The sequence below is a fragment of the Cloeon dipterum genome, chromosome 2 (assembly GCF_949628265.1).
Source record: "Cloeon dipterum chromosome 2, ieCloDipt1.1, whole genome shotgun sequence".
NCBI classification, from domain to species: Eukaryota; Metazoa; Arthropoda; class Insecta; order Ephemeroptera; family Baetidae; genus Cloeon; species Cloeon dipterum.
The window spans coordinates 28,227,039-28,253,185 of NC_088787.1; the positions used below are offsets into that span (position 1 = coordinate 28,227,039).

A 26,147-nucleotide genomic window follows, 5' to 3' on the forward strand; every position below is an offset into this window, starting at 1 on the left:
TTTGGTTCAGTCACATTATTGTTGCCATACTTTAAAATATTCAAATTTGGGCGAATCTTAACTAAACTTTTTTAAATTAATCAAGGCGAAAGCTCATCGTTAATTGATAAAAAAAACTAAAAGCAAAATTCCATAAAATTAAATGCTAATAATACTTTCATTATCAAGGAAAACAGTCTTAAAGAGTCTTGGGGACATTGTCTGCGATCCATGTAGGCTGTCATAAGTGAATTTCATGGAGAGCACACTACGTATTAGTCATCTGGAAGTATGTAGAAGGCGTTTTGGGTTTGGGTCTCGTTAGTCATAAGGAAAAGACCCAGGCGGCAAACTCAAAGGGCAAGCAGCGCTAAAGTGGTGGGGGGTAGCGAGTGAGCCAATCACGTTGCGCGCATTTAGTAGGGACTAGGGGCTTTCAGTGCGGAGCAGTCTTTGCAGCAAACCGCGTCAGCTGGCGTGAGGCTATCGAGTGAAAGTCGCATTTGTCCGGATCCAGCCCGCTGCGCTTGTCCTCGTCTGTCCGAACTCGTGTCCAGTGCCTTGGCCAAGCTCTGCTATCGTACTGTGTCGTGTTCGTTCCAAACCCGCCGACGAAACGTGCTCAATTCCGACAGCGATACTGACGTCATTTTGGAAAACAGCACATTGCCTCTTGCGTTGATCGAGAGGAATTTTTGGCTCTCATTGTCAGTGTTTTTTCGGTAGTCCGAGTGTCCGTGTCGGGACAATGGCTGCGCCTTCGAGCAGTGCCCTGAGGACCCTGTCCCTCGAGTTGAAGAGCTTGCAAGAGGAGCCTGTCGAGGGCTTCAGGGTCAAGCTCGTTAATGACGACCTCTGTACCTGGGAGGTCGCGATCTTCGGACCACCTGAAACCCTTTACCAGGGTGGATACTTCAAGGTGAGTGGTCAATTTAGAATTTCAGCTTGGCTCAAAAAATATTTTCTGTTACATTACAGTAGCATAATGCCAAAATTTTCATCTAAAATACATACTAGATATCCAACTATTATCGTCTCACACCCCCACGTGGCACGCTAAGGGTTGTTTGTTTATCTAATGCACAATAGAAATCGTGGTTCACGATCATACACGTGGTTTGCAAGTTGGATGAAAAAAGTTTCAGCCCTTAGACCCTTATAATTGTGGTTTAATTTCATCCAACGAAGATTTGTTATGCATTATGTAGGTTCTATTTCAGCCCTTATTATTTTCGCCAACATCGATTTTTTAACGTCGAAGATGGCATAATAGGGTTCCGCAATTTGTAAAGATCTAGAAAGCGCTACAGCCTTGAATCTTACTGTCGTGATTTGCGGTTGAGAGGGTAGAATAAAACGCAGATCATAATATTTTGCATCAAATCCTTACAATAATACTTAATTGGTATGACGTAGAAAGGAATGTATCGAAATCTTCTACCGTGTTCCTTAGCAGCTAAAAAGATTATACAACACAAAAGTGGAGTAAAAATTAGAGCGGTTCAGTTCCAAAAGCTCAACTTAACTGTGGCGACAGTAGTAGTTGTTGTCTGCAGAACTTCTTGCCGTACCTCAAACACATCAGGTGTTCGATCTTAACTCAAACCCTTGAACCGCTTCAATAGCAACAATAAAAACTCCTATATTTCACGCTTAAAATTGTTTTTGACTGATTTTCCAACGCGTATATTTGTGGAAATGCGTGAGATTCGGACCACGTCAATCACTGGCAGTCACATTATTCAAATTCCCTCGTGTTGACTGATCAACGTGAGCGCGCCTTTGTTCGCTGCCCTCCATGCAGGTGACATGCACGCGGAGAGAAAGATGTAAAAATCTCCTCACATCTGCTGGCGGGCTGTGAACCTTGGCCTCGTTTGCTGCAGCTCGCGCACGGGGTGTTGGACAGACAAGTCGCTGCGTCGACTCGCTCGTTCACGTGGACTGCTGCAGCTTTTCAAAATCGTTTTCTCAACCAACCCGTCCAACCCTTTACGCCAACTATTTTTAACGCTGATCTGCTGCAGCCAAAAATTAGTTAATCGCACAATGCTGATTTTGCTAATGAAATCGCTCCAAATAAAGCTGAGAAATCTATTTACGCCAATACTGCTGTAGAGCATTTTATCACCGAAAGAATTGAATAGAATAGTAAAAATTTAATTATATCGCTATGTTTTAATCTAGTAAAATTCCTGAGGAAAACTGCGGCAGAGAAAAGGATTTTTTTCAGTAATATTCCTCTGGTAATAAAAGAGACATCCTAGAATTACTAATGATAATTGCGCATTTCACCTGATTCAGGCAGTACTGAACTAAATGTTTGGAATTCGGGTTCTTGTCTATTGACTTGCACGTTAGCTGATTCCTTCTCTTATCAAAACTAAGTTCTTCTGTCATTTTTCTTATCCTTCTTTTATTAACCAACATTGCATTGGGTTTTGTTGACTTAGACCCCACTTATGAAAAGCTCTAACGAACTTAGTTAAAATTTAATTTGCTAACAAAGTCCCCTTAAATTTTGCACGACTTCATTTAACATCAGAAATGGTCCATAAATTATCCTGAAATGCTCGCAAAGTACCTAATTGGTTTTCCCGCCGAAAGAGCAGAGCATCCAAATGGAAAGTGACTCATGAGAAACTGCCAGGAGTCGAGCAGCTGGCGATGAAAGGTGCTCTGCCGCCGAAACTGGGCCCCTCGCTGTCTCTGCAGCTCGATCTCGTTATATTGTGGAAATAATCGGCGCCATTTAATGCAGCTCCCTGGTGTTAATTAATGATTCAATAGCAGGGCTGTGGAAGAAGTGAAGCGGTTACTATTCCATTTAAGCCTTGGCACGATTCTATATGGTGCCTTTATTGATTACAATATCTGTATTTCTTTGAGCGCAAGTTTTGGTTCCATTTCCTCATAGAAATGATTAAGTTAGTGCGCAGTTCAATTATCAATTTTACAATAGTTGCGAGTTAAACTATTGAAATTGAACTCAAAACGTCAATCAAATATGGTTTTATTTTTTTTTTTACTTTTGAGAGAGGGGAGCCATTGCAAGCAAAGAGTGTGCTAACTAAGTGATGAATTCCAACATTTTGGTTGAATAGAGAAATATTGTGTTTGCGCATGTTTCAACACACTCGCACTAGGAAAAAACTCGGGAAACCTATTTTACGTGCTTCGCTGAAAACCATGGTTGTTGCTTTAGTTGTAAATTGTGCAATTTAAGTGTTACTTGAGTAACTAGCCACCTAAATACGAGCTTTGTACAAACCTCAAAGTTTGGCGCATGGTTATGCAATCCACTTTTTATTGTTTGCGACGCTTAAGCTCTCGAAGGTGAAATCAGGAAGAATGCTGAGCGCTCTCTTTCGTTTGACGCTCTAGATTAAAGTTTGCGCTCAAAATGTAAAAAGCTGTAATTAGCGAAGCTTGAAATTAACAAGCATGCAAGTGGGCATTAATTAACTGATCAGTTCTTGATTATGAGCCATGGTAACGGAGTAAAGCCTCCTAATTCATGTTGCTGAATTGTGCACTTTCGTTAGTAGTCTGAATTTATCAGTGTTTTGCGAATAACTCGGTATTTTCATCAAGTTTATTGATCGGGGGAATAATTTCCTCTTTGAACTGATGGGATATTGGAAGGAATTTTTTTAATAATCATGTTTATTAAAAATACATGTGTTTGTCAATTATAAATAATATTCTTATGGTGTAATAGACTGATTGTGTAATGACTATTATTTTTTCGATAAAGAAGGCTGCACGAATTCTACATCTATAATAGCAGAGTTATACTTTTTTATAAAATGATCAGATTGTAAAAGTACTACATTTCATTCAGCCGGGTTGTCTGTACAAAATACTAATGATTTCCTATAGGGAACAGGGAAGGAATAGGAGCTGCTTTGGTCTAACTGAGTTGCAAGGAAAGCAGCTGTGCTGTGTGCTCCGATCAGCTGCTTGCAGATTGTGTAAAACCCACTTAGCAGCCACTTGATATGCATTACATCACCACCTACGGATGCAACCAAACCTTGTGTGTTGATCGCGCATCTGCCGTGCGGAATCTCATCTTGTCGCATAAACCGCATCGACCTGCTTCCTCCCTCGCCCATCATTATCCCACCGTACGATTTCATGCGAATATTATGTGCTACGGCTTGAAAGAATCCCGGTTTTTGAACTTGAGCGGCTTCTGGATGGATGGATGGATGCGTGCGCCACAAACTCTTTCCGTTTCCTGCGCGGTTTGTTTTTCATAATTGTGGGAGAGTGTATTGTGATATTTGCACCTGATGCATAAACAGGTGGAGCACGCAATGTGTATTCCTGTATTTTCAGCCGCGATTTCCGCCGTGGGCACCTCGCAGTCTCATTTACAGTTGCAGCGGCGCTTCATTTTTATCACCGCCATTTAAATACCCTCTCGCAATCACTTTTAAATCTGCTCTCGAGTCAAAAACACAGAAATGAACATAGTGATTTTGTTAAGTCAATTCTGCATTTTACCAAATCTGATTAAGAGTTAATTTCAACAGTTTCGGCGTTCCTAATCGCGCATAAAAAATGCAGTTAAATGTGGTGCCTACGTAAAAGAGTTTTATTAATATCGAATAGAATAGTGAATGTATATCGTTAATCTCATCATTTGATAACGAACGGGTCTAAAACTTGCAAGAAAAAGTGCTCTTGTTATTCTAGTTTCAAGAACACGCAAGTGGCGGCTAAGAAAGGAAATGAAAGTTCCATAACACTCCAATGCTGCGGCTTTTTGGAGCCAGCAGAGAGTGACCTTTAAAGGCGGTCGAACGTAAATATGAAAAAGCAGCTTGTTCTCATCCTTGTGCGGAGAAAAAGCTATACTATTTCGGGCTGCGGGGACGAGTTTGAGGACCTTACGTAATGAACGTGGGTGGCCCGAATGAATCGATTTTGGAGTGAAATCAGCTGTTGCGGAACGCAAACGGAGAAACAACCGTCATAAATTCACTTTCCCTTCAATGAGACGGCTTTAAAATGGTGAACGCTATCAGCGCTTATCTTTTACTTTTTTCGAGTGCTGGCGGAAAGATTGTTCCTAAATGTACCGATAATCGTCAGTGCGTTTGCTAAGGCACCGGTTTTATCACGTTTGGCGCCGCAGAGTTAAACATTCTCTGTGTTTTTACTTGATTAGGAGAGCAAACTAACTGAAGCGTTGTTACGATGAAAGTTCTTAAAAACATCAGCGAGCACAATGCTTCCTATCAGTAAAAGTATCTGTGTGTAATTGCTTTGAAGGCCTATATGACGTGTATCCTTTACAAATTAACACAATCATTTGCATCAGCACAGTTTCACAGCGTTTTTTTCTACCAATCCGTTATTTTTTTTTATAAACAAAATCAATAATTAAATTTCTATAGACAAAGCTGTTTCATCAGAGTTTCGTGAACACCAAAAGAAGCAAGTTTCTGCAACAAGCAGTCCAAATCCGTTACTGTCGCATTCATTGGCTCTCGGTGGGGCTGACTGAGCAATTGTGTCGGTCGGAAAGCATTCTTTGTCCAACGGAGGCAAATTGCGCAAAGACCCTCACCTGCTGGCTGCACAATCGAGTGAGTGAAGAAAACACACGCGTAATTGGCAAATAAAGAGCAATCGAAGCCCGCACGATAGTGAGCAGAGCGAGCTGCACGGTTGTGGCGGGCGAAGGGCACGATCGATTCATTGGACGTGCCAAGGTTGGCCGGAAGCTGACCTGCCAGGGCCTTCCTTGCCTTCCCAGCCGCGGCTACCGTTCATTTCTCGCCAGCCTGGCAGCCGCACCGCGCCACTCTGGTGTCGGTAGCAAGACCCTTAATTCGCTCTCGCGCCGCCTTTTCACGCGCGTGAACCTCGACCAAGGCTATGACTTTGGACTGCCATATATGGCCGCCTAAATCTGAGCATGTGGTCTGCTCAGGGTGATGTGCGAAACTGAATACTGTGAATGCTATTGGGTTTGGAAAACAGTTTTCCTGAAATGGATGTAAACACTAGCTGTCAATCAGGCTTGTTTTCTTCTGAACAAATATCATGAAGCTACATGGAAACACGAATTATCTTTAAAATTTATCAAACACTTCCTCTGAAACCTTTAGTAGCAGACAGTGCGTTAGGACTTGAACATTTTATTTGAAAACATAAACAGATTTAATGGCTTAGCCTTTGATATGACCCAAACGGAATATTGATTACGCTGATACAGAGCATTGCACAATGAAGATGGCAAGCAGCAATGAAAATAATTATGCTTATAATTATTGTGCAAAGATAATTTTTCGATCATTAGTATTTTTTCATGTTCGCATATATTTTCTAACACTGCACAGCGCAAAGTCGAATGAATCATGAGAATGCTTTGAAATAATGTGAGAAAAACAACTTTGTTGAGTATTAAAAATCGCACACCGGTTTTTTCACACTTGAAGTTCAGTTAAGCGTGACCAGTCGGCGACATTTTGCACACTCTATGCGATTCTTTAGACGTGTTGCTGATCAACTCCAGATACGAGTAAGTCAGATAAATGTAATCGCTGAATTATGGCGACGACCGCAGAAAACCTTTTACATTGTGTACGTTTAACACACAAGGCATGTGCAGATATTTTTACATTCAATTGTGAAACACGCGATCTGCCTGCCGGCAGTACGATCACTCTTAAGCTGTCGTTAACAATAAACACATTACGTTACGCTTAAGGTCATACATAATTTACATTAAATAATACCACTTTTCATCGCTAACCATGATCGACAGTGGGAAAATGATGAATTCAATGCGCCTTTGCACGCTCGCAGCTCATGACCTCAGGGGCCTTGACGACGCTTGATTTCCCTGATTTCTAGATTCCACGCAATAGCTCGGCCACAGTTCTCTTTGAGTTAAGCATAAAGAGGTTTTTGAACCAACGTAGCAACGCAATTGCGTTGAATTAGACAATTTTGGAACCGAGAGCAAAAACTTTAAAAATATTAAGTTGGTTTGGAAATCTGATTTTGAATTGTACGGAGGATAGGTTTAATGGTCGTCGATTGATTCTCATGAAATTTCATTCGATATTATTTGGCATACAACGAAGTTTGATTTCAACACTGCTTAAAGTATTTATTGTAAATTCGTTTTCTTGTTCCAGGCCCAAATGCGCTTTCCACAAGACTACCCTTACTCGCCACCCAGCATTAGATTTCTAACCAAAGTTTGGCATCCAAACGTGTACGAGGTAAGCGCGCCGTCGGCTCTCCTTGCTGACAACCAACCTTCTTCCTTCACTCAATATTTTTCCATCCCGACGCGGCCATAGAGCAGGGCTTACATAAACGCCGGCGTAGCTCTGACGGCTCTGCTGGAGGATTCCTTGGAAATGCCTTTATGCAAGTCGTGACTTCGTTGCTTCGGCTTCTTCTTCTCGCGCACCATTATAGGCGTCTAACCCGAAATCTTATACAATGATTTGTCGCGTTATTCCAGCTAAGCATGGCGCGATGAAATTGAGCCGCCTGCAGCTGAAAAGCAAATCTTGCGCGTCTCGCATAATTTACACCTCCTGCTATGCTTTTTCAACCCGGCGTGGGGGAGAATTTTGATCAGCGGCTCTCATTCCCTCGGTTTATACACCCTTAGCTCGTCTCGCCAACCGAGGACAAAATGAGTTAGAATGGTAATTCTGGTTCCCATCCCCAGCACAGCAGCTGTAGGTGCGAACGGGGAGTTGTTTGCTGCTTGACTGTGGCGATATAGATGTTTTTTACTCGACCCATGATCTAACTTTCGGAAAAATTCAGATTATCAGATTCATTATTCATATTTAAGGATTTGTACATATTTAGAAAAAAAAACCTTGTGCAATATATGAATGAATTTATTATTAAACGCATATATGCGTGCGACACTAATCCCATACAATCAATTCTTACAAGTCTTTGCTGCTGTTCTTAAACTAATTCTTTTTACTACACATTTCAAAATATGATATTTTTCACACAAAATCTACATTTACAAATCTCCAGAGGTTCATAATGGTGCAATATATGGTAATAATTGTGCAATGTATGGCAGACATTTATTCAATGGAAGTGATGGAAGGCTTGATTGATATTTTATCACCTCTTTTATGTTGCCCACCCACCATAAATCATCAAATTGACATAATATGAGAGCTGCTGCTACCCACACTTCTTAGAAATATCCAAGGAAACCCGTGATAATTGTGCAGTAAACGAATTATTTGCGATCGAGTTGGCACGAAACTTAAGTAGTTGCTGCTACTTAATTATGCATTGAGTCCCACCAGGAGCGCGATATTGACTGTGCTCGGCTTTTGGCCAATCGCCAATTTTTGGTGCACAAAACAAGGTCAGCTGAATACGCTCTAAAGCGCTGATATAAAACAGATAAGTTTAAAAAATTATTGATGTAAAATTTTAGCATCTCATTAGTTCTTCTACCACGTCGCATACGTAAATCACCAGTGAGTGATACGTTCATATCAAGACTAATGGTGCGTAGCTCTGATTTTTAAAGGCTTTTTGCGCGGTGGGTGCACGAAAACTGTGTCGAGTGGTGCGTAAAATGGCGCACAAGAAGTTGTGAAGAGGTCATTTGGACGCTGCCGCACTTATTACGTACAGCTCATGTTCTGCTGCGTATGTGCTGCTGGCTTAAGATGTGCACACAAAGATGCTGACTGGGTGCACGCTTGTAGCGACAAGAAACTGAAATCACAAGAAAGAAACGCAAAGTAGAGCCGCCAACCCCGCTGCTGCTGCCACGAAATCGATCCAATAACAAAAAAACGGCACTAAAACGCAGTTCTTGCATTTGGCCACAGTGCTAGAGTGTAAAATTGTCTGCTGTTCGTCGGCTGGAAATTAAGACTGCCAAATTGCATAGTAATTTTGTTCTGAACTTTATTAGTATGAAAATTTGCCTTGTGTATTGAAATTTAGGATTCGTTGGAATAAATCTGAAAATGGCAATTTATGTTAAAATTATTTGTTAATATATGATGTGTTGCTAAATAAGTATTTATTACAAAATAAAAAAGTTATCTATGTTTCGTTGCAACCGTCGCCATTATCTTTTCATTTGCTGTCAGCTAACAGTGAAACGGGATTATAAGATAGTGAAACTTACATTCATGTTGAGAACTTTAAAAATCCCCAATTTCTGCGTCTACCATGCCGTAAACGTTGGCCGCAATTTCCTCCCCATCAACACATCATAAAGCGGGCAGCCAGCGAATTTCAAAACACGCACTTCCCTTTGACGCTCGCAGTGGCTCACGCTGTTTTGCCTTTTCATCACCCGTTGATGAGTCAATCAAATTTCTAAACAAACCCTGTTCGCGTGGGCAGGTTCCTAAGGGACTAGATGAGATGAACCAAGCTGCGAACGTGGAAACCAGCAGGAGCGCTCAAGGACAAATTGGAAACGAGTTTGATGAACTCCATTAATGAGCACAATTGTAATTCGATGTCACAAGCCACTGCTTTTTTGCGTGTTTTAGTTTAGTTGGCTCGCGCTATGGGAAATGACGAGCGGGATTTCAAGCGCAAGTGAGGAGGAAAAAAAGATGGTCTTTATTTTCATCACGGCACGCGGAACCAGCAGCATCGTCAGCAAAAAAGCGGCACGCGAATTGTTCGTGCAAACAATTCTCTTCTATGTCCTTCAACAGAATTGTTACTTGAAAGAGAAGCTAGTGCTCGTTAGTTTTATATGTTTTAGTTTCTAATAGTTGCTAATTTTGCATCGTTTCCGCCGTTTCTTATATACACAATAAGGCACGTTTCTTGTCCAGAATAACGTCCTTTTTGGTTATATCAAATTTAACGAAGCTAATAAATTACACAGTAAGGCACGTTTTTTGTCCACAATATCGTCCTTTTTGGTTATATCAAATTTAACGAAGCTTATTTTTAACCAAGTTAGGGGCAATTCACGGTAAAATGATAAACTGACTTTGACCCCGATTCAGAAGCACGCAGAGCTCATGCTGATTTGTAATTTTTAATAACTTCTATATCGCACTTACAAAACGTACCTCACCTATTATCGAGCGTCAAGGGCACTGATGAAAGATCCATTGATTTTTTCCATGGTAGATTACAATGTCAGCTAAGCGTGAAAGTTTCAAACAACTTAACAGACTATTTTCCAATATCACGAATAATGCTTGTTGCTACAGAATTGAATCTGTGGAGCTGGCAGGATTGCAAGATAAGAGTTTTGCGCCGCTGGGGCGAACCGGGTCGACGAACTGCGCTTGCCGCGTGTAACCGTGACCAGTCACCGAGTTTTATTGCACTTTCGTATCACCAACGGCCGTGTAATAATCGCCATACATAGAGAAGAAGCATCTCCTCCGCTCCTTAAATTCACTCCAATATTTTACAAAGGAGAGAGACTTTAGAGGTTGTTCGTGATTCTCAAAACAGCCCTTTCGTATTGCAGACTAACAGCGATTTTCAGGATTTGCGTCATGAGAGATAAGCTACGATGCTATCGTAAATCGTAGATAAAACATACGCAGACAGTAGACATTTTTATAGGGATTAATCTCGGTTAGCCTTTGGTAATTAGAATTCGATGTTTTAGTAATTATTTTCCACTACAAAGCCAATCATGCTGGTGTGCTTTTTAAGACACAATGTAAAAAATGGTAAAATGGTATTACCTAAATTATTTGCTTTCCAGGTATGACGTTGGATTTAACGAAATTTATATACTAAAGTACGAAAATTATACTACATTTTTCCTCCAACGATATACCCAGAATGCATTACAAATCAGCGTAATTCTCACTAAAACGCGTCCTTCAAATTTTATTCAATTTTTTATATTATAATTCCTTATAATTAATTATTAATGCAAAGGCATAAATTTCAAATGAGTTTTTTCTATATCTTTCATGAATAGATAATTTTGCAAAAAAGATTTTTCGCACCCATTTAGTCCTAGCACATTTTGCTTAAGTATGTGGCCATTGGGGTCCAGGGTCCAGTCCTTGAGAAGCACTGCCTCTCTGCCTCCTTTATTCCCTGCAAGAGTGGGTCGATTAAATATTTACAGCGAATGAAAAGACGTCTATTTCTGCCCGTATGGTTCCTTTTTCTGACACGCCCACGCCTGTCTCATTACTTTCTGCGCTTGATGAATTGAGCGTTCCCTGATGAAGTATAGCCGAGATGTCACTGCGTAGCTCCTTCTGCGCTGTTTTGCCCTCAATTTGTTGAAGAATTGCAAATAATGTTGCTTGTCTCGTATACTGCAACGGATTGTGTTGCATTTTTTCCCGAGCTGACAAAGGAAAGCCCCATTTTGCATAAACATTGTTATTAAAAATTTTGTATGGTAAGATGCAGGTTAGATGAGTGTTATTCAAAGAACTTTATTACCTACCAATCCAATTTTTTGGAAAGATAAGTGCTAGAGGGCAGACCCCTAAGTCCAGCTAAACGAAAAGAAATTTTTGCATAGGTTCCGTGGGTGATATAGTCCGTCTGGCAGAAGCAGCTTCATTTTTTCCTCTTCCGTCGCTCGCCGCCGCCTTAGAGTCGTGGTTCAACGCTCTCTGCGGCAAAAAGCCACGCAATAAGCAGCGGGACCTGTTATGAGCGAGGAAGGATCGTGATCTCTATGAATTGAAAGTTGGAAAGCGAACCGAAAACTCTCTGGCTAGCATGGAGAATGAGGCAGGAACTAGGATTCTTATCTAATATGAAGTGGGGCAATGCATGCAATGCACTGTGGGCTATGGCAGCTTAAATTTCAAGTAGTCGAAATTAGAAACATGGTCACTTTCACGTATCCAAAATAAAATATATTGTGGTTGAATGGCTTCAAAACTAATTTGATCCCAAGTGCTTTGGAACATCTTCTGCAGCTTTCAAAACCGCGCATGAATTTCAATTTCCATGCCGCTTTCGCTTGTTCAATGAGAATATGCGTACAGGAAGAGAAATCCCAAGCACATGTGAGTTTACATATTTCTGCTCAGTAATTTGAAAAAGTGGCAACATTCGTAATGCCTGTGAACGCGTAAACAAACAAACAACCAGGCGCGAGCATAATTGGAATAATGCGATTACTATGCTTGGTGTGAGGCTTTACTTGCATCTCGCAGATCCAGTTTTCCCAGCACCTTTAGCCCGAGAAGTCAGTCAAGAGGGCGAACGCGAAGAAAATACAAGTAGTGGTAGAAAAGTGTCACTCAAAGGCTGTAGCAGCTGCTCGTTTTTTCCAGTGGTTTGCCTTCGCTTCTCCTCGCTCTGGACCGGCAATAATTAAATTACTGTAGAGACACGGACAGATGAACTTCAGCAGGATCGTGACTCGGCTCCGATAGAAGAAAGCCGCTTGCTTTGTTAATGCGTGGTTGATTGACTTTCTGCGTCTGCCTTGAATGCTAATGAATGCCGACCATGTAAATTAGTAGATCGTCAGCATAATAGCAAATGACAATCTCGATTCTTCGGCATTTGACGATATTGAAATTTTTATCCACTAAAAGTATCGGACTGCACATAGTAAATATTTAATTCCATATTATAAAAGGATTTTTGTATGGAAATTAGGATGGAAGTGCATTTCTCTAACGGGGAAGAATCGATCAAAAGGATATTTAATTACCTTGAACCTTTTGATCCTATCCCTTTTCCGCATCCATGCGTCGCAATGACTATATATAGTATAAAAGCCCTCCACCTCAACCGGCTTCTCTCTTAAACATATACAGCAAGACTTTGAACTTTTTATCCCCTCGCCCCCCTCGCACATAAACGAGCATGAAATCGATCATCCTTTTTTTAAGAGGTCAGCCTTCCCTATGACACGAGCATCGAGTAAATCCTTACGCGGATTTTCCTTTTCAAAGTTGGAGCTGAAGGGATGCTGCCCTCAAGATTTCGAACATCTGCCCAAGGGCGATCAGAACCCGTCTGATATTTATATCTTCTACTCGCACAACCTGATCGGCTGTAAAAATCCGTCTGTCATTTATTCAAATTATTTTGTGTCACGTGAAAATTAAACAACATTAACATACAACGCGAGCATCAGGGTTTAAATATATTTATGCGACGCAGGAATTCTTGGACATTTTTCTGCATGCGATGTATTGCGGTGCACGCAATGAGATAAATTCCATCCAATTTGCCTAATTTTGAGTAATGAGCAAGACCCCTTTCCTCCTCCAGAGGAATTTGGGGAGGGGGGAATGAGATGAGCCTTTGCCGTGTACTGTTTTGAATAAATATGATAAATATATTTTTACAGAGGGCGAGACCTAAAAGGAACATGTAACAAAGTTAAAAAATAACTTAAAAGGCAAGTGCAATGTGAATGTTCGTGCACACTGGCGTTCGTGTTGAATTTTTAAATAATTCGGTTGCAGGTTATTCTGCAATCACAGCAAATAACACGTTTCACTGAACAACGCTGGCGAAAAGTTTCCTCTGCTATTCCTTGATTCCGTCGTGACTTTAGATGGCAACTTGCATACGTTTCTGTGCAACGCACACACTTGTCTCTAATCATAAGATTTTATCAGTAAAGAAGAGTTAGTTTTCTTGCGTAATATTTACTGCCAAACCATCTCATAAGTCCTGAGTTAGTGTAAAAAGATGACTTGGAAGCATGATTGGTTGACGTTGAACTTTTAAATGTGGCTGAAAGTTGTTTCCCTCACTTCGTAATACCTTTTGTCAACTGGAAATCCACAATTCTGTTTTAACACCTGATCAGCACCGGTTTTTTATCTATGGAAATAATCAAATGTTAATGCAGCATTCCCTTTGCATTCCAAGTATAACAGTTTAAAGGCAACGTTGCAATATTAAAATTAAGTGTACAATTTCGTTTTATGTGCGCACCAGGCGAAAGTGAAGTAGAAATCGTACAGAGCGCTTCACCAGCTCGAAATCACTGCAACGCTGCTTTGATATTGCTCTCCTATTGCTAATTTCCTCTCTCATTTCCCGGCTGTGAGTGTCAGGTACGCTTGCCAAGAAAGGGTCGTCGCACGAATGACCCGCTGACTACCGCGAAAATTCGCAAGCACAACGCTAACAAACGCGCCGCAATTTACAGCTCAACACCAGAGCTATATCCTTTAGCCAAAATTTCACGGTGTGCTGTGCTTAGTCAGTGTTAAAAGTCTGTATTTCTGGCACGGATTTCACGAGTGTCGTTCATTTTTAGCACATTTTTTCCTAATCAAGTCTCACCACTTTTAATTGGACCATGGTGGAATTGAAATCAACCTCTTTACGAGTCTGCTCAAACTAACAGAAAGCATACCGTCTGATTATGAATAAGGATGAGATCTACTTTCGCTTTAAATCAATGCCTTTTCGGAGTGTTTCACAGCAATTTTTATATATTTAGAATATAGGAATTCCATTTCATTAATGCTATAAATAAATTATATGAAGTGTTCATTTGCGTGTTAAAGTCCCTAAAGAGCCACTATTGTAGTTTACTTGATTCCCGCATGTAGCCATTTTTAATATATCAAATAGCCCATTAAACTTAAATATTATTTAGCCATTTGTTGGAGAAGTTTAATCAAAAACTATGGAATTGTCGGAGATAAGCGTCAAGAGCTCAACGTTGTTATCAGGACCGTTTCACTAATCCTTATTTGCGCACAATAATTTTTATTTTTCCTGGTTGCAACTGGCATAACCCGCAGCGAACGTAAAATATGTCAAGTTGGTAAGCCACTATCACATTTTCACAACCTGGCGTGTCAACTTAAAATGTGTCCTGCATTCGGGTCCGAGCGGAACAAATAACACACAGGCTCAAGTCGGTCAGCTATCGGGCCTTTCGCTCGCACGTCGTTCTCGCGACCTTGGCCAACCAGAAGTGTTATTTGTCGTTAATGTCTGCGTTGCTAAATTTACCCAAAAATTAAACCCCTTATCAGCGAGTGCAGGCTTGCGTGCTGGCCACCCCGCACGCGTCGATCTATATGGAAATATTTGACGTTGGGCAACGTGCATTAATTCGAAAGAAAGGGCTTTGCATTGCTTGAGGGCCGTGACCTGATGCAGGCGCAGCAGATGATTCTCTTTTTCACAGCTTCAGCACTTCCTGCCTTGTGCAGTGCTGCTTTTGTTTGTTGTTTGTTTATTTGCTGACGCGGCATTAGCTATTCTCATTTTACCCCTTCCGACGACGAAGCTTTTAAAAGGTGTATCAATGGCCAAAGCGGGGGACACGTGATTTGGCAAGCGGCTATTTTCGGAGCCAAGACCAACGGCAAGTAGCGCAAATTCTTTCTACGCGTCGCGCACCAGCCTAATTCATCGTCTCTTTAAAGTCAAAACACAGCCGCATGAACTCTCTGAACCCACAAAATGGTCATTTCATCCGTGGGAAATGCTTAATTAAGGAAACTTAATTCGAATGCTTGTCTGGATAAGTTTTTAATGACACAATTAGTCAGAGGATCTTTCATTATTATAATGATTCCGTCGGGAGTTTATTTAATGTCAAAAGCAAGCACAATCTAAAGAAAGGTCCTTCAACACACATCGCAGCTAAGATAAAATATCTAACCAAAGGCCAATTGCCTATAGCTGCCGCCTCTATACGATTCCAGACTGTTCAGTCTCTCACGAATACAAGCATAAAAAAAGATAAAAATAATTTTGTTTAATTTGCCGAGCCATTTCCCTTTCAATTACCAAAGTAATTTTGAGACCAATTTGAGAGAACTTCATGTCTGCTTTTTACTGACTAAAACAAGCATTCACAAAGTCAATTTTTGCTGTAACAAAAGTTGAATGTTTTGAGCTGCAAAACTCGTCATCGTCCGCGGCTGCTATAAGGTCGCTTTAAATTGCGCTGTAATTGCTGCTGCTGCCGCGCTGCTTTGCGACTTCATTTCTGATTTAAACTTTGCTAATTAAGGCTTGAAGCAACTTAGCAAGTGCCTTACTGCCTTGTTAAACATACGGCTTGAAGTGAATGATGAAATAATAATACAAAACGAATTCTGAGGAATTGAGATTTTTTCATATTGTTTCGTGTTCAGTCAGACTTAAGTGCGTCTTCATTTGCATGCCCTTCCAGAGTCAATCGCGAGGCCATCGCGATTTTTACCATAAATATTAAGAAGTGCTTGCAGGGGAGACGCAATGAATTAAATGATTTGTATTGTGGGTTAGTAAAAAAAGATTTTATCTCATGTCAAATACCCAGTTTTACATAAGCGCTGAATTGATCCCATGTTGCCTTGATTTTTATACTAAAAATTTTCTAATCCTATAATATTATTTATTTGTCAGATTATCATCATTTATTGATCAGGCTTGAAATGGACTTATTAAACAATGTCAAGATCGAGGCTACACATTTGTAATTCTTCGTCGCTGGCAGCACGAAATAGCTCTTTTCCCATGGCGATCGTGGCCAAAGTGCAAACCAATCGCAATCTTCTCTTTTTGCGCCAAAGCAGTAAAATGGTCCGCTGCAAGGCGGTGCCAACGGTGCAAAGAAAAGCGTTCCGTGGAGCAGCTGAGTCCTTCTCGGTACTGCAGTGCAATTATAATTGCAGGCGGGCGAGGTCGTTGCCTCCCCGGAGAGTTATTCGCAATCAACATTGCTTGAGAGACTCGACTCGACTCATTTTCGGGCGCATTCTTTCGCAAACAAAACGCAAGCCCTCAGCACAGATGTGCTTGTTGTCGCCATTTGGCGGCCGTGAAGGCGGCTTTTTGTGCTCGGCTCACAGGTAAAGGTCGTGCCGACGCGAGCGCCGACCTTGTGTTTTGTTGCTCGGCGCCAACAAATTAATGCATCTCGACTTTCCCCACTGCAACTGATCGCAACAATGCATTATTTTCAAACTTACCGCTCTTGTGACTTCATGACTCACTTATGATCAAATAAAAAAGAAGTATTTTTATTTGTTCAGTTCCAAATTAATCACAGTCGATTGAAAATGTTTTAGAGTAAACAAACGTAAAAATAAAACACATGTTTGATCAAGTGCAGTCCCGGTCTATTTTATTTGCAAGAGGGTTTATAAATCTGCTTTGATCTCGCTGACGTGAATTATTTGATTATTTTTATCCTGAAAAAATCAGAAGTGCCAATTTTGAAGCAGGGGAATGAACCTAAAACCCTGCTGTTCTATTCTAGCGAAATAAAATACGTAGAATACAGTTGAAACGCTTCCCTATGGTTCATGAATGCAGAGACTGATTCGTACATTTCGAGCTGCTTCCACCTCTACAACACAAAAGACTAAACACAAAAATACTTGCTGCAAAATTTCTTTTGAAATGTTAATTTGGGAACAGGGCTGGGCGCTGGACATGAGAATGACTCGGTATTTTAAAGATCCGGATATTTGCAGGTTTTTGTGGCTAGTTTCTCCCGTTTTTTTTTTTTTCAAACAAATTCCTATAAACTTCTTTTTACATAACAATTTTTATGGGAAAAAAAACATTTAAAAATACTAAACGTTGGGAACCCCAGATTTTCTGATACGGTGTATCATAGGTTTTAATTGTAAAATTGGTAATTTTCGAGTGCCTTAAATTAAGTGCGAAAACCGCACGAAATCTTGGTAAACACCACAAAAAAACACTGCACTGCAAGTTTGGTAAACTCCCCGGGAGATTCCCAGCCCTGCTAGAAATATATTTTTTCAAATACCTATGCTCAACTGTCAGGACGAAATTCACTGTGATTATTGTAATTGTTTTTTTCGTTTAGACCTTGATTGCGTGCAATTTGTTATGATTTTAAAGAGTAGAAAAATAAATAGCTATAATTAAAAAAGATATTGATGATATTTATTCACATATTCAAGTCTCAATGTTGATGAGTCAAAAGTTTTCTAGCAATACAAAATGCAGCCAAACAAGCTGCCTAATCCTGGTTCAGCTACTTAAAGCTTGATTGTTTCAATTTGTAAAGTACAAACTCTTGCCGCAAAATCGACAAATTAATAATTGATTTCCGCAGTCTAACTACTGAAAACACAAAGTCATGTTTAAAACTTTTCGTCACTTTAGCGTACCCAGTATGTTGCTCAGTTTCATTTTAATATTGTTAATCTGCAACTTGGGTTTGCTTTCGCCTGCACTTTTCTCGTCAGCCGGCTCGCTTTTAACGTCCACCTTCACTTTCTCTTGGTCTTCGGGCTCATCCTTCACCTTCATCGACTTGAGCATTTTCAGTCTCATTCCCTGGATGATCCCCGTCTGGGTCATGTCCGAGAGCTTACGCTTCAACGCCACGTTTTCTCGCTTTAACCGATCCACCTTCTCCTTTTGTCTGTTGGTGTACGAAACGAACTCCTCGTCCAGGTTTTCCTCCTCGCTGCCCTCTTCTTCCTCGAAATTCATCTCCTCCATTTCCTCGGTCAGCTCCTCAGGACTCGCCAACTGAGCGTTTGGCAGCCAGTCCACTGTGTTTGTGTCGTCCGGTTCGGCAGGGTGACCTGTAAATTTAATTTTTGTTTAGCTCATTTCCTTCCTTTTCATAATTTGAAGTTTTTTAATGAAACTCGACTGTTTAATTTAGCATACGTTGTACAAATCTTTTTAATTCAAATGCCATGCTATGGGAATTCTTAGGATGCCGCGCTAGGAAAGCTATTTATCTTGATAGATTTTTAAAATTGATAGTTGTGACAATTTTCCTTCTGCTCAAATTTTCCTTGTTTTGAGAGAGTGGGTGGCCTAAACGTCTTCCCTCTGAAACTCATAAGATCAATGATGAGTCACTCGGGGAAAACAGATCCCGTTTATAACCCTCGGACTTTTAAAACCTGCAGCCAACTGGCACGAATATCGAGTGCGGGCGACAAACACCGATGACAACAACTGTGTCACGGCCATTGAAAGGAGCTTAAGGCCGGAAAAAGGCCGAAAAGTTCTTCCTCGAAGCGAAATCAGAAATCATCCGAGGAGGCTTGTCGCTAGGGGGTCGGGGCCCTGGGGGCCGCGTCGGGGGGCCCACCTTGGGTGAAGTGCCTGTTGCAGACGAGCGCCGTGTCCGGGTCCACATGCTTGGCATACTTCTTGAGCCGGCGAAGCCACAACGCCCGGCGCAACACGGTGTCCGAGGTGATGTCCTCACCGACGCGCGCCTCGGGAACGCCGAAGAAAGTGGGCCGCGCGTCGGATGTGGCGTCGGGAGGCGCTACCCGCCGATGGTGGTTGACGCAGCTGGGGATGCAGCAGCGCATGTCGTCACTGCTCGACGTCATCGTCGTCGGGTCACGCGCAAGTCGAACGATCGAGGCCGAATTCGACAGCACCCAGCGCTTCCTTTTGTTGTTTGTTTGCGTTTGGCGTTTGGCTGCGTGCGCGGCGCCAACAAATGCATCGTCTCCGTGTCGTCGTCCTGCGCCAGCTCGCACGCAGACGCCACCTCCCGTAGGCATAGACAACTACCGATTTTCCCATAAAATTTTTCTTGATCGGCAATAATATAAAACGATCTAAGCTTTAAGCTCAAAATTAATATTCTTAACACTCACTGCTTTATTTATTGCCTATATACCCAATTAGCCTCAATATTGCGGTTTGTGGTATATATTTAGTTATTTTTTCAGGTTTTTTATTATTTAAATGTCTTACATGGTTCACTCTCTCACCGTTGTAAAATAAAATGGAAGGCAAAATAATATTTATAATGTTGTTGTAGTAAAGCACCTAATTCTTTGGGATTTGATGATTAGAGGTTCTTTAAAAAGGTGTTTGGCTTTGCACGAACACACTGACATAGGGATGGGGGGTAGCCGCTCACTTAAGTGTAAACTTAGTCTGGTCTCCCATCGCTGATTAAGTCAGAAGTCAGAACCATATCAAGGAAATCTTAATCTACTAACTAAAATAATTTTTTTCGAAGGAAAACTAAGTCCTGTTTCGTTAAAAAAAATTTCCTGTTCTTCTGCTGTAAATAAAATATGGAGTTGATGGTTGACATTAATTATTAATGGAAATTTATCTTTCTTATCTGAACTTTTGTCAATGTGTTTAAATGTCTAGTTCAAAAATGATTGTTCTTGGTACTTCGCAATGCTAACAATTTCCAATCTGTTTTGTGTTCCAGAATGGTGACCTTTGTATTTCAATCCTGCACCCACCAGTTGATGACCCACAGAGTGGAGAAATGCCTTGCGAAAGATGGAATCCCACCCAAAACGTTAGGTGAGATGACAAAAAATGCATCCAGTCTCATTCAGATCATTTCTAATGTTCTCTTTGCTTTTTAGAACCATTCTTCTATCAGTGATTTCACTGCTGAACGAGCCAAACACTTACAGTCCAGCCAATGTTGATGCTTCTGTCATGTACCGCCGCTGGAAAACCTCAGAGGGAAAGGACAAAGAATACAAAAATATCATTAGGTAATGCTCATGTCATATTGATTCAGATTAAAAGTAAGCCATTAAACGGGAAGTTTGAACCGTTCTTCCAGTTGTAATATTTTTCACACAATCGGTCAAATTAGTGGAAAAACTGTGGTCTAAATTAAAAAAGTTATATCTATGAGTAATTATTTTTTTTCTTGACTCCTCTCAATGCTCTATACCCTGAGATTTTTTTCTTCTTAGAAAACAAGTGGCTGCAACAAAAATAGAGGCAGAGAAAGACGGCGTGGTGGTGCCAACAACCCTGGAGGCGTACTGCATCAAGACGCAGGTGAAGGCACAGGAGAGCGCCGTCGACATGACGGACTTCTACGATGATGACTATGACGTGGACGACGATGACGACATGTCGGACAATGGCGAGGAATACGAGGATGATGACGACAGCGGCAATGGCGAGTCGTGATCGACAAATTAACCCTCGTGTACATATACAGTTACCCCTCCCGCCCTCAAACCGGAACAAGAGAATAAAAGATAGTGTGTGCTTCTGGATATTAATTTAATTTTTCGATGCAATTCTAAATGGCTTCTTCAGCCTAAAGGCTTTGTCCAGTTAGATTCTGTCCACAATTTTAGTTTCAACACAAACGAGTTGGTTGTGACTTATTTTATTGGTCCGTCTATCGCCGCAGTTTTTATTATTTGCACCCTTCTCCGCATGACTGCTGCACACAGAGACACGCTACTTAAATTCAGTATGTGTAACCAGAGTATAAGGAAATAAGTGAGATCTCATGATATATAGCTCATAAATACTAATACGTGCGGAAAAAATAAAAATGATTTTCACACGTATGCGCATGCTGTAAGTCAGGAATGACGAATGTGCTTATTTTCTCCGGCGAGAGCTCCACAAGTGCGAGATCATGGTTTATCAGTCAGTTTAGTCAAAGCGGTGCTGAAAAACATTGTGCAGTGTCGGTTTTAGTGGAGTGCAGCACTAACTCTAAAACGCGATCGAAGGCAAGAGGAGATTTGTGTGTTTTAGATGTAAACGATCGAGGTCAAGTGATGTACATAAAATATTCATTGTAGGTGGTAAAATCCATTGCTGTATTTTATACCTCTAATGACTATTGTTAGCTGATGGACTCTTATTTTTGCGAGTGAAGCTGTTTTTCTTCTAATTGAACGAGTGTCATCATTATGATCTATCATTTTTGTAATATTCGTAATATATAATTGATATTGGAGATAATCGTGACAAATCATAATAATTGATCGCTCTTATTGTGCTTTGTTTCTCCTTAAATTGTCGTGATTATTGAATGTTACTATTGCTTAAGTTATGTAGATATTTTAAAGCATGAAATAAATTGGTGGGTGTAGATACAAACCGAAACTTGTTTCATTTCAACATACATTGATGGTGAAAAGTTAAATAATTTCAAAAGCATCTCCAAAATTCATCAAATACTTGCTTATTTTTTCATACATAGTATGCGAAAATGCAAATCAATATTTAATTTTGATGCGTCAGATGTGAGTTTTCATTGATATCTCATTATTTGTTCTTACGCCTCTAAACCTAACAAAAGCCAAATTTTCCATCTGAAGTAAGTATAAGGAACACATAATATGGCGTTCGAGTTTTCTTGAATTTGGAAAAGTGGTTTGACGAAAATCTGAGTTAGAGAGCACTGCATAATGAATGAAAACTTGAAATAATGATGAATAAGACAAATAATGCATTTAATAAAGGCACTAAATTAGCACTATAACTATGTTACATTTAAGAAAAACTATTATTTATTGTTTATCAAACGCTAAAATTTTCACATCAAGAAATGCCGATCTTGTGGAACGCCTACAAGCAAATTGTTCTTAGGTGTGCACGTATCTGGCACAAGTCGGGACATGTGCACTAGGTAGCCAGCCTCCTTGGCCTGCGTGCAACGGTCTGTGTCAATGATGGCCATGCACCTCTTGCCCTGGCTGGTCTTGTGGTTGAACTTGTCGTGCGTCTGGTCAGCGGAGTGGCCGATCACCAGGTATTCACGCAGGCTGAGGTTTGTGCTGCGGAAAAGCGAGCTGCGTGGGTAGCTGAGCTGGTGGTTGTCCTGCACTGATCCATAGCAGCAAGGGCAGCTGACAAACGAGGCCCCTTGCTTGATGCATCTCTGGATCACCAAGTCGGTCGCCACACCACAAGCGTGCAGTGAAACGCCAATGTCAAAAGGACCCTGAGAATAGATAACGTGGAATCAGTCGAATATCACACAAGGGAAAATTAATAAATTCCTCCCGAAAAAAGTTTTCCTAACTGGCATATTATTATTTTGTTAGTTTAAAATATAAACTCTAAAAAATTATCTGCAAAATGTATACTGCAAACAGACAAATTAAAAAATTATTTATTATTTGCCTTTGTTTAACTTACAAGATGATCAAAAAATTTAATTGATTGAATACATGCACTGAGCTGTAAGATGATGGTACCTGAAAATAGTCGAGGTTGCATTGATAGAAAGAGACATTGGACAGATTGAGTTTGTCAACGCGTTTTCTCGCTCTTTTAAGGGATTCCTCCTTATTTTCCAGCAAAATGACTGTGCATCGGGGCAGGAAATGTGCGAGAATGATGCCAAGGTGGCCAGCGCCAGAGCAGAAGTCTACAATCACGTCTCCTTGTCTTGCTAGTTTCAAGGCTGCTTTGGCCAGGTTCTCCAGCTGCTGGCCCTTTCGCTCTAGCCGCACCTCGGGAAGCTGTCCACCTTGCGGATTCGCCTCCAGAGGAACGGCCTCCCAGTCAAACGATACGTCGCAGCCAAAAGGACTAGCTTCATATTCAGGAATAACAGGGACCTGAAATGCGAGGAATTATGCTTCTTGAACTTTTTTCTAAAACTAAAACATCAATAAATTTGAAACGAAATTTTAAGAAATTAGAAAAAGCCAAGAATTCCGAAACGAAGTGAAGCTTGTAAATTACAACTTATTCTGTAAATTTCTTCAAAGTTATGTCATATACATACAAAAAAAAAAATCAATAAAAAACACCACTTTAAAAAAACTGCTTCTGATTTGTGGACTTTGTTCGTTTTTTTAATCTTATCGATGATTTGACTGTAATTTAATTATTTTTTTCTGATAAAAAATAAATTTCAATTTAACACTATTTTAACAAAAATTTTAAAAAGCTGATTTAATCCCCTTGATTTTCTTAAATGAACATTGCTGTTTTTAATAAATGACAATTCAAATCTCCACAATATTTAAAAGATGAGATCATATACCTTGAGCAGAGATTCGTCCAACTCGTCCTGTCGAGTAAAGGTCCTGGCCTTAGACTTGTACTTCCTGGGATCAGACTTGTACAAGCTCTGGTTGGGCACCTCAGGCAGCAAGTACTGGACAAACATTTCATCGAGCACCTTACTCTGCGGCAGGACAAGAACGTGTTCAAGCGCATCTTCAACGCCTTGCTGCTGCTTCATCAGGTCGAGCCACCTCCGAGTGAGGCCGAGATGCTCTTTTAGGTAGACACTGTGTAAGCTGGCGAGAAGCAGGCGCACACACGGCAGAATGATCATGTCTGCCAGGGTCAACATCGGACCTTCGGCAAAGCAGTGGTCCAGATCGGTATCTGACACTTTCGCGTGCTCCTGCCGCACTTTTTGCACGTTGTGGATTCGTAGCGGCTGCGACATGTGATACTCAAAACGCACCAGGTCTTTTGGCAACGTTACTGGAGATTCCATTCCGTTCACCTGTTTTACACATAATTAAAATTAATTGAAACATCACAAGTGTGATAGCAATTCATGCTATCCTTCATTCGCAAAAAGCAGTCACACCATCTCTCGGCAGGTTAGTAATAAATATTTGAATGAGACCTCAATATCATTAATTAATGTATTCCATTATTCATTTCCTTGCTGCTTAGGACGAAAAACACCCAAATATGGTCCGAGCCTGGTTTAATTTATTGCCATTATGTACACAACCTTGAGTGGTCGCCTATTTAAAAAAAATGGGCCGGTTAGTTTTTATTAACCAACCGTACGTGACAATGACACATCAATTTTTTGTTTCGGGCGTTTATGCAGATACTGCTTGTCATTTTTGCGATTGTTTGTGAATCTCAATAATTTGTGCATGCAAATATTTAACATGAGTGATAGGATTTGTTACTAGGTTGCATGACGCAATTAAATTATCAATTTTCATTAATCATTTAGAACACTAATATATTTCAAGATTATCAAGTGAACAACAAATATCTTTCCCTGTTGCCATTTTACCAGTTTTCACCAATTTAACAAATCAATAATTCTAGAATAACAGCCCGTTAAGGCAAAGATGGCAAAAGGATATAATTTTGAAACATAAATGCAGTCTTAATCTTCATTTAAAGTATTTTTAGAAAGTATTCTAGGTCCACCTGAAGCATTTGCTGTGTAGTTTCAATGATGTCAACCTCACAGAAGCGGGTCCAGGTGCTTGCCTCGGCGCAGGCCATCAGACAGCCTTCCCTGAAGCCCAGGAGGATTCTGCATGGGTGGTCAGCATGCTCCTTTAGGGTGCTCTTGACCACCTGACGCAGCACGGCGCACAGCCCTGCAACGCAGGTGCTGGCCGCGCTCACCTCCACCACGGGGAGGAGGCAGTTCCTGACGCAAACTGGCGCATCCTCCAGTTTTGTCAGCTTGAAGGGGCGCCGCAATCTGACCTGGAAGCCGCTATTATCTTGAGAGCTGCTAGGGACGAGGTGCACTTCCACTTGGGCAGACTGTATGTAGTCCAAAATGAACAGGCAAATCAGACTCTGCAGGGGAACAGTGACTTTCCCTCCGAGAACTGGATCCGAGTACACTTCTAAGAAAAGGCTGTCCATTTTGATTGCAACTCAATCAGTTAATAGCTCTGTAAAAAGAATCACATTCTAATTATCAACAAAGCAAGATTTTATTGAGAAGCAATATTTTCAATAGCTGTTTTTAGGGTATTTTAAAATCTTTTTATGAGTGGAAACTGTGTTCATTATTTGAATAATATATCAACCATACTAGAATATAATATTAGACTCCTCTCGCAAGCTGCTTCTGAATTCTTTGCAGCATCTCTTGGTCCAGCATTTTTTGTCTAACGTATACAACCGAGTAGGAAAAAATGCCTGCAAGAAACATCAAAGCCTCAAACGTCCAGAAATTTCGTTCGTCAATCCAGGTTACTCGATCGCAGCTGAAAATGTTTAAATAACAAATGTAAAACAACAAATTATGCGATGATCAGATGATGAGCTTACCCTCTTAAGACCTTCCCCGAAATTGAACAATGGAGAATCTCTTTGAAACCAGAAGCTATGCAAGCTGGCTCACTTTTGCTTGCAAGTTCAAAATCTGCAAAATTAACAGAAATGAAGTAACTGTCTTTGCAATACATATTAATAGTAAAACTAAAATCATACCAGTGCAGGGAGCGCAGTCTTTGACAACTTCAAATTCCTCGGTCAGCCAACAACCATTGCCTCTGGAAGCGTTTTTATGAGACTGGCGAGAGTGGTGGTGTCCGTTTTCAGACGTCCAGTGGCTTTCGAAAATTAGAACGAGCAATGTTAATCTGCAAAGAAATGGAGCACGAGTTGTGAAGGACTGACGATTGATATCATTTCGTTTTTAAACTCACCCTCCCAAGCAGATGATGGCAAAGACCATTTGCTTTTTAGAAAACGATTCTATCATTTTTCATCACTGCTCGAAGGCCAAAATGAGACAATTGCGGCAGCAAAATGTG

General features: G+C 40.7%; 3 protein-coding genes across 3 annotated transcripts; 1 reads left to right on the forward strand and 2 right to left on the reverse strand.

Moving 5' to 3' along the window:
- The first annotated feature begins 414 nt into the window (after positions 1–414).
- Positions 415–21,747, forward strand: LOC135938147 (ubiquitin-conjugating enzyme E2 R2). The gene is made up of 5 exons (XM_065481707.1): positions 415–898; positions 7,140–7,226; positions 20,087–20,184; positions 20,250–20,384; positions 20,592–21,747. Exons 1-5 carry the CDS (start codon positions 728–730, stop codon positions 20,812–20,814), a joined length of 714 nt encoding a protein of 237 aa, XP_065337779.1. The 5' UTR covers positions 415–727; the 3' UTR covers positions 20,815–21,747.
- On the reverse strand, positions 17,796–19,379 carry LOC135938146 (uncharacterized). The gene is made up of 2 exons (XM_065481706.1): positions 18,989–19,379; positions 17,796–18,467 (listed from the first exon to the last, which is right to left on the reverse strand). Exons 1-2 carry the CDS (start codon positions 19,236–19,238, stop codon positions 18,031–18,033), a joined length of 687 nt encoding a protein of 228 aa, XP_065337778.1. The 5' UTR covers positions 19,239–19,379; the 3' UTR covers positions 17,796–18,030.
- A 386-nt stretch (positions 21,748–22,133) lies between the features above and the next one.
- LOC135938145 (glutathione S-transferase C-terminal domain-containing protein homolog) lies at positions 22,134–25,563 on the reverse strand. Its single transcript, XM_065481705.1, has 5 exons — positions 25,421–25,563; positions 24,796–25,277; positions 23,648–24,121; positions 22,851–23,216; positions 22,134–22,594 (listed from the first exon to the last, which is right to left on the reverse strand). The coding sequence occupies exons 2-5, from the start codon at positions 25,246–25,248 to the stop codon at positions 22,187–22,189; spliced, it is 1,701 nt and encodes a 566-aa protein (XP_065337777.1). The 5' UTR covers positions 25,249–25,277; positions 25,421–25,563; the 3' UTR covers positions 22,134–22,186.
- Between the last annotated feature and the right edge of the window lie 584 nt (positions 25,564–26,147).

Excerpts from the sequence above, each read along its gene's own strand:
- LOC135938147 (XM_065481707.1), top strand. The coding sequence starts at position 728 with ATGGCTGCGCCTTCGAGCAGTGCCCTGAGGACCCTGTCCCTCGAGTTG. Across the intron at positions 899-7,139 it reads ACCAGGGTGGATACTTCAAG|GCCCAAATGCGCTTTCCACA; the intron begins GTGAGTGGTCAA and ends TTCTTGTTCCAG. Across the intron at positions 20,385-20,591 it reads GAATACAAAAATATCATTAG|AAAACAAGTGGCTGCAACAA; the intron begins GTAATGCTCATG and ends TTTTCTTCTTAG.
- LOC135938146 (XM_065481706.1), bottom strand. The coding sequence starts at position 19,238 with ATGACGTCGAGCAGTGACGACATGCGCTGCTGCATCCCCAGCTGCGTC. Across the intron at positions 18,468-18,988 it reads CAACAGGCACTTCACCCAAG|GTCACCCTGCCGAACCGGAC; the intron begins GTGGGCCCCCCG and ends TTAAATTTACAG.
- LOC135938145 (XM_065481705.1), bottom strand. The coding sequence starts at position 25,248 with ATGGACAGCCTTTTCTTAGAAGTGTACTCGGATCCAGTTCTCGGAGGG. Across the intron at positions 24,122-24,795 it reads CTACACAGCAAATGCTTCAG|GTGAACGGAATGGAATCTCC; the intron begins GTGGACCTAGAA and ends TGTGTAAAACAG. Across the intron at positions 22,595-22,850 it reads GCAACCTCGACTATTTTCAG|GGTCCTTTTGACATTGGCGT; the intron begins GTACCATCATCT and ends ATCTATTCTCAG.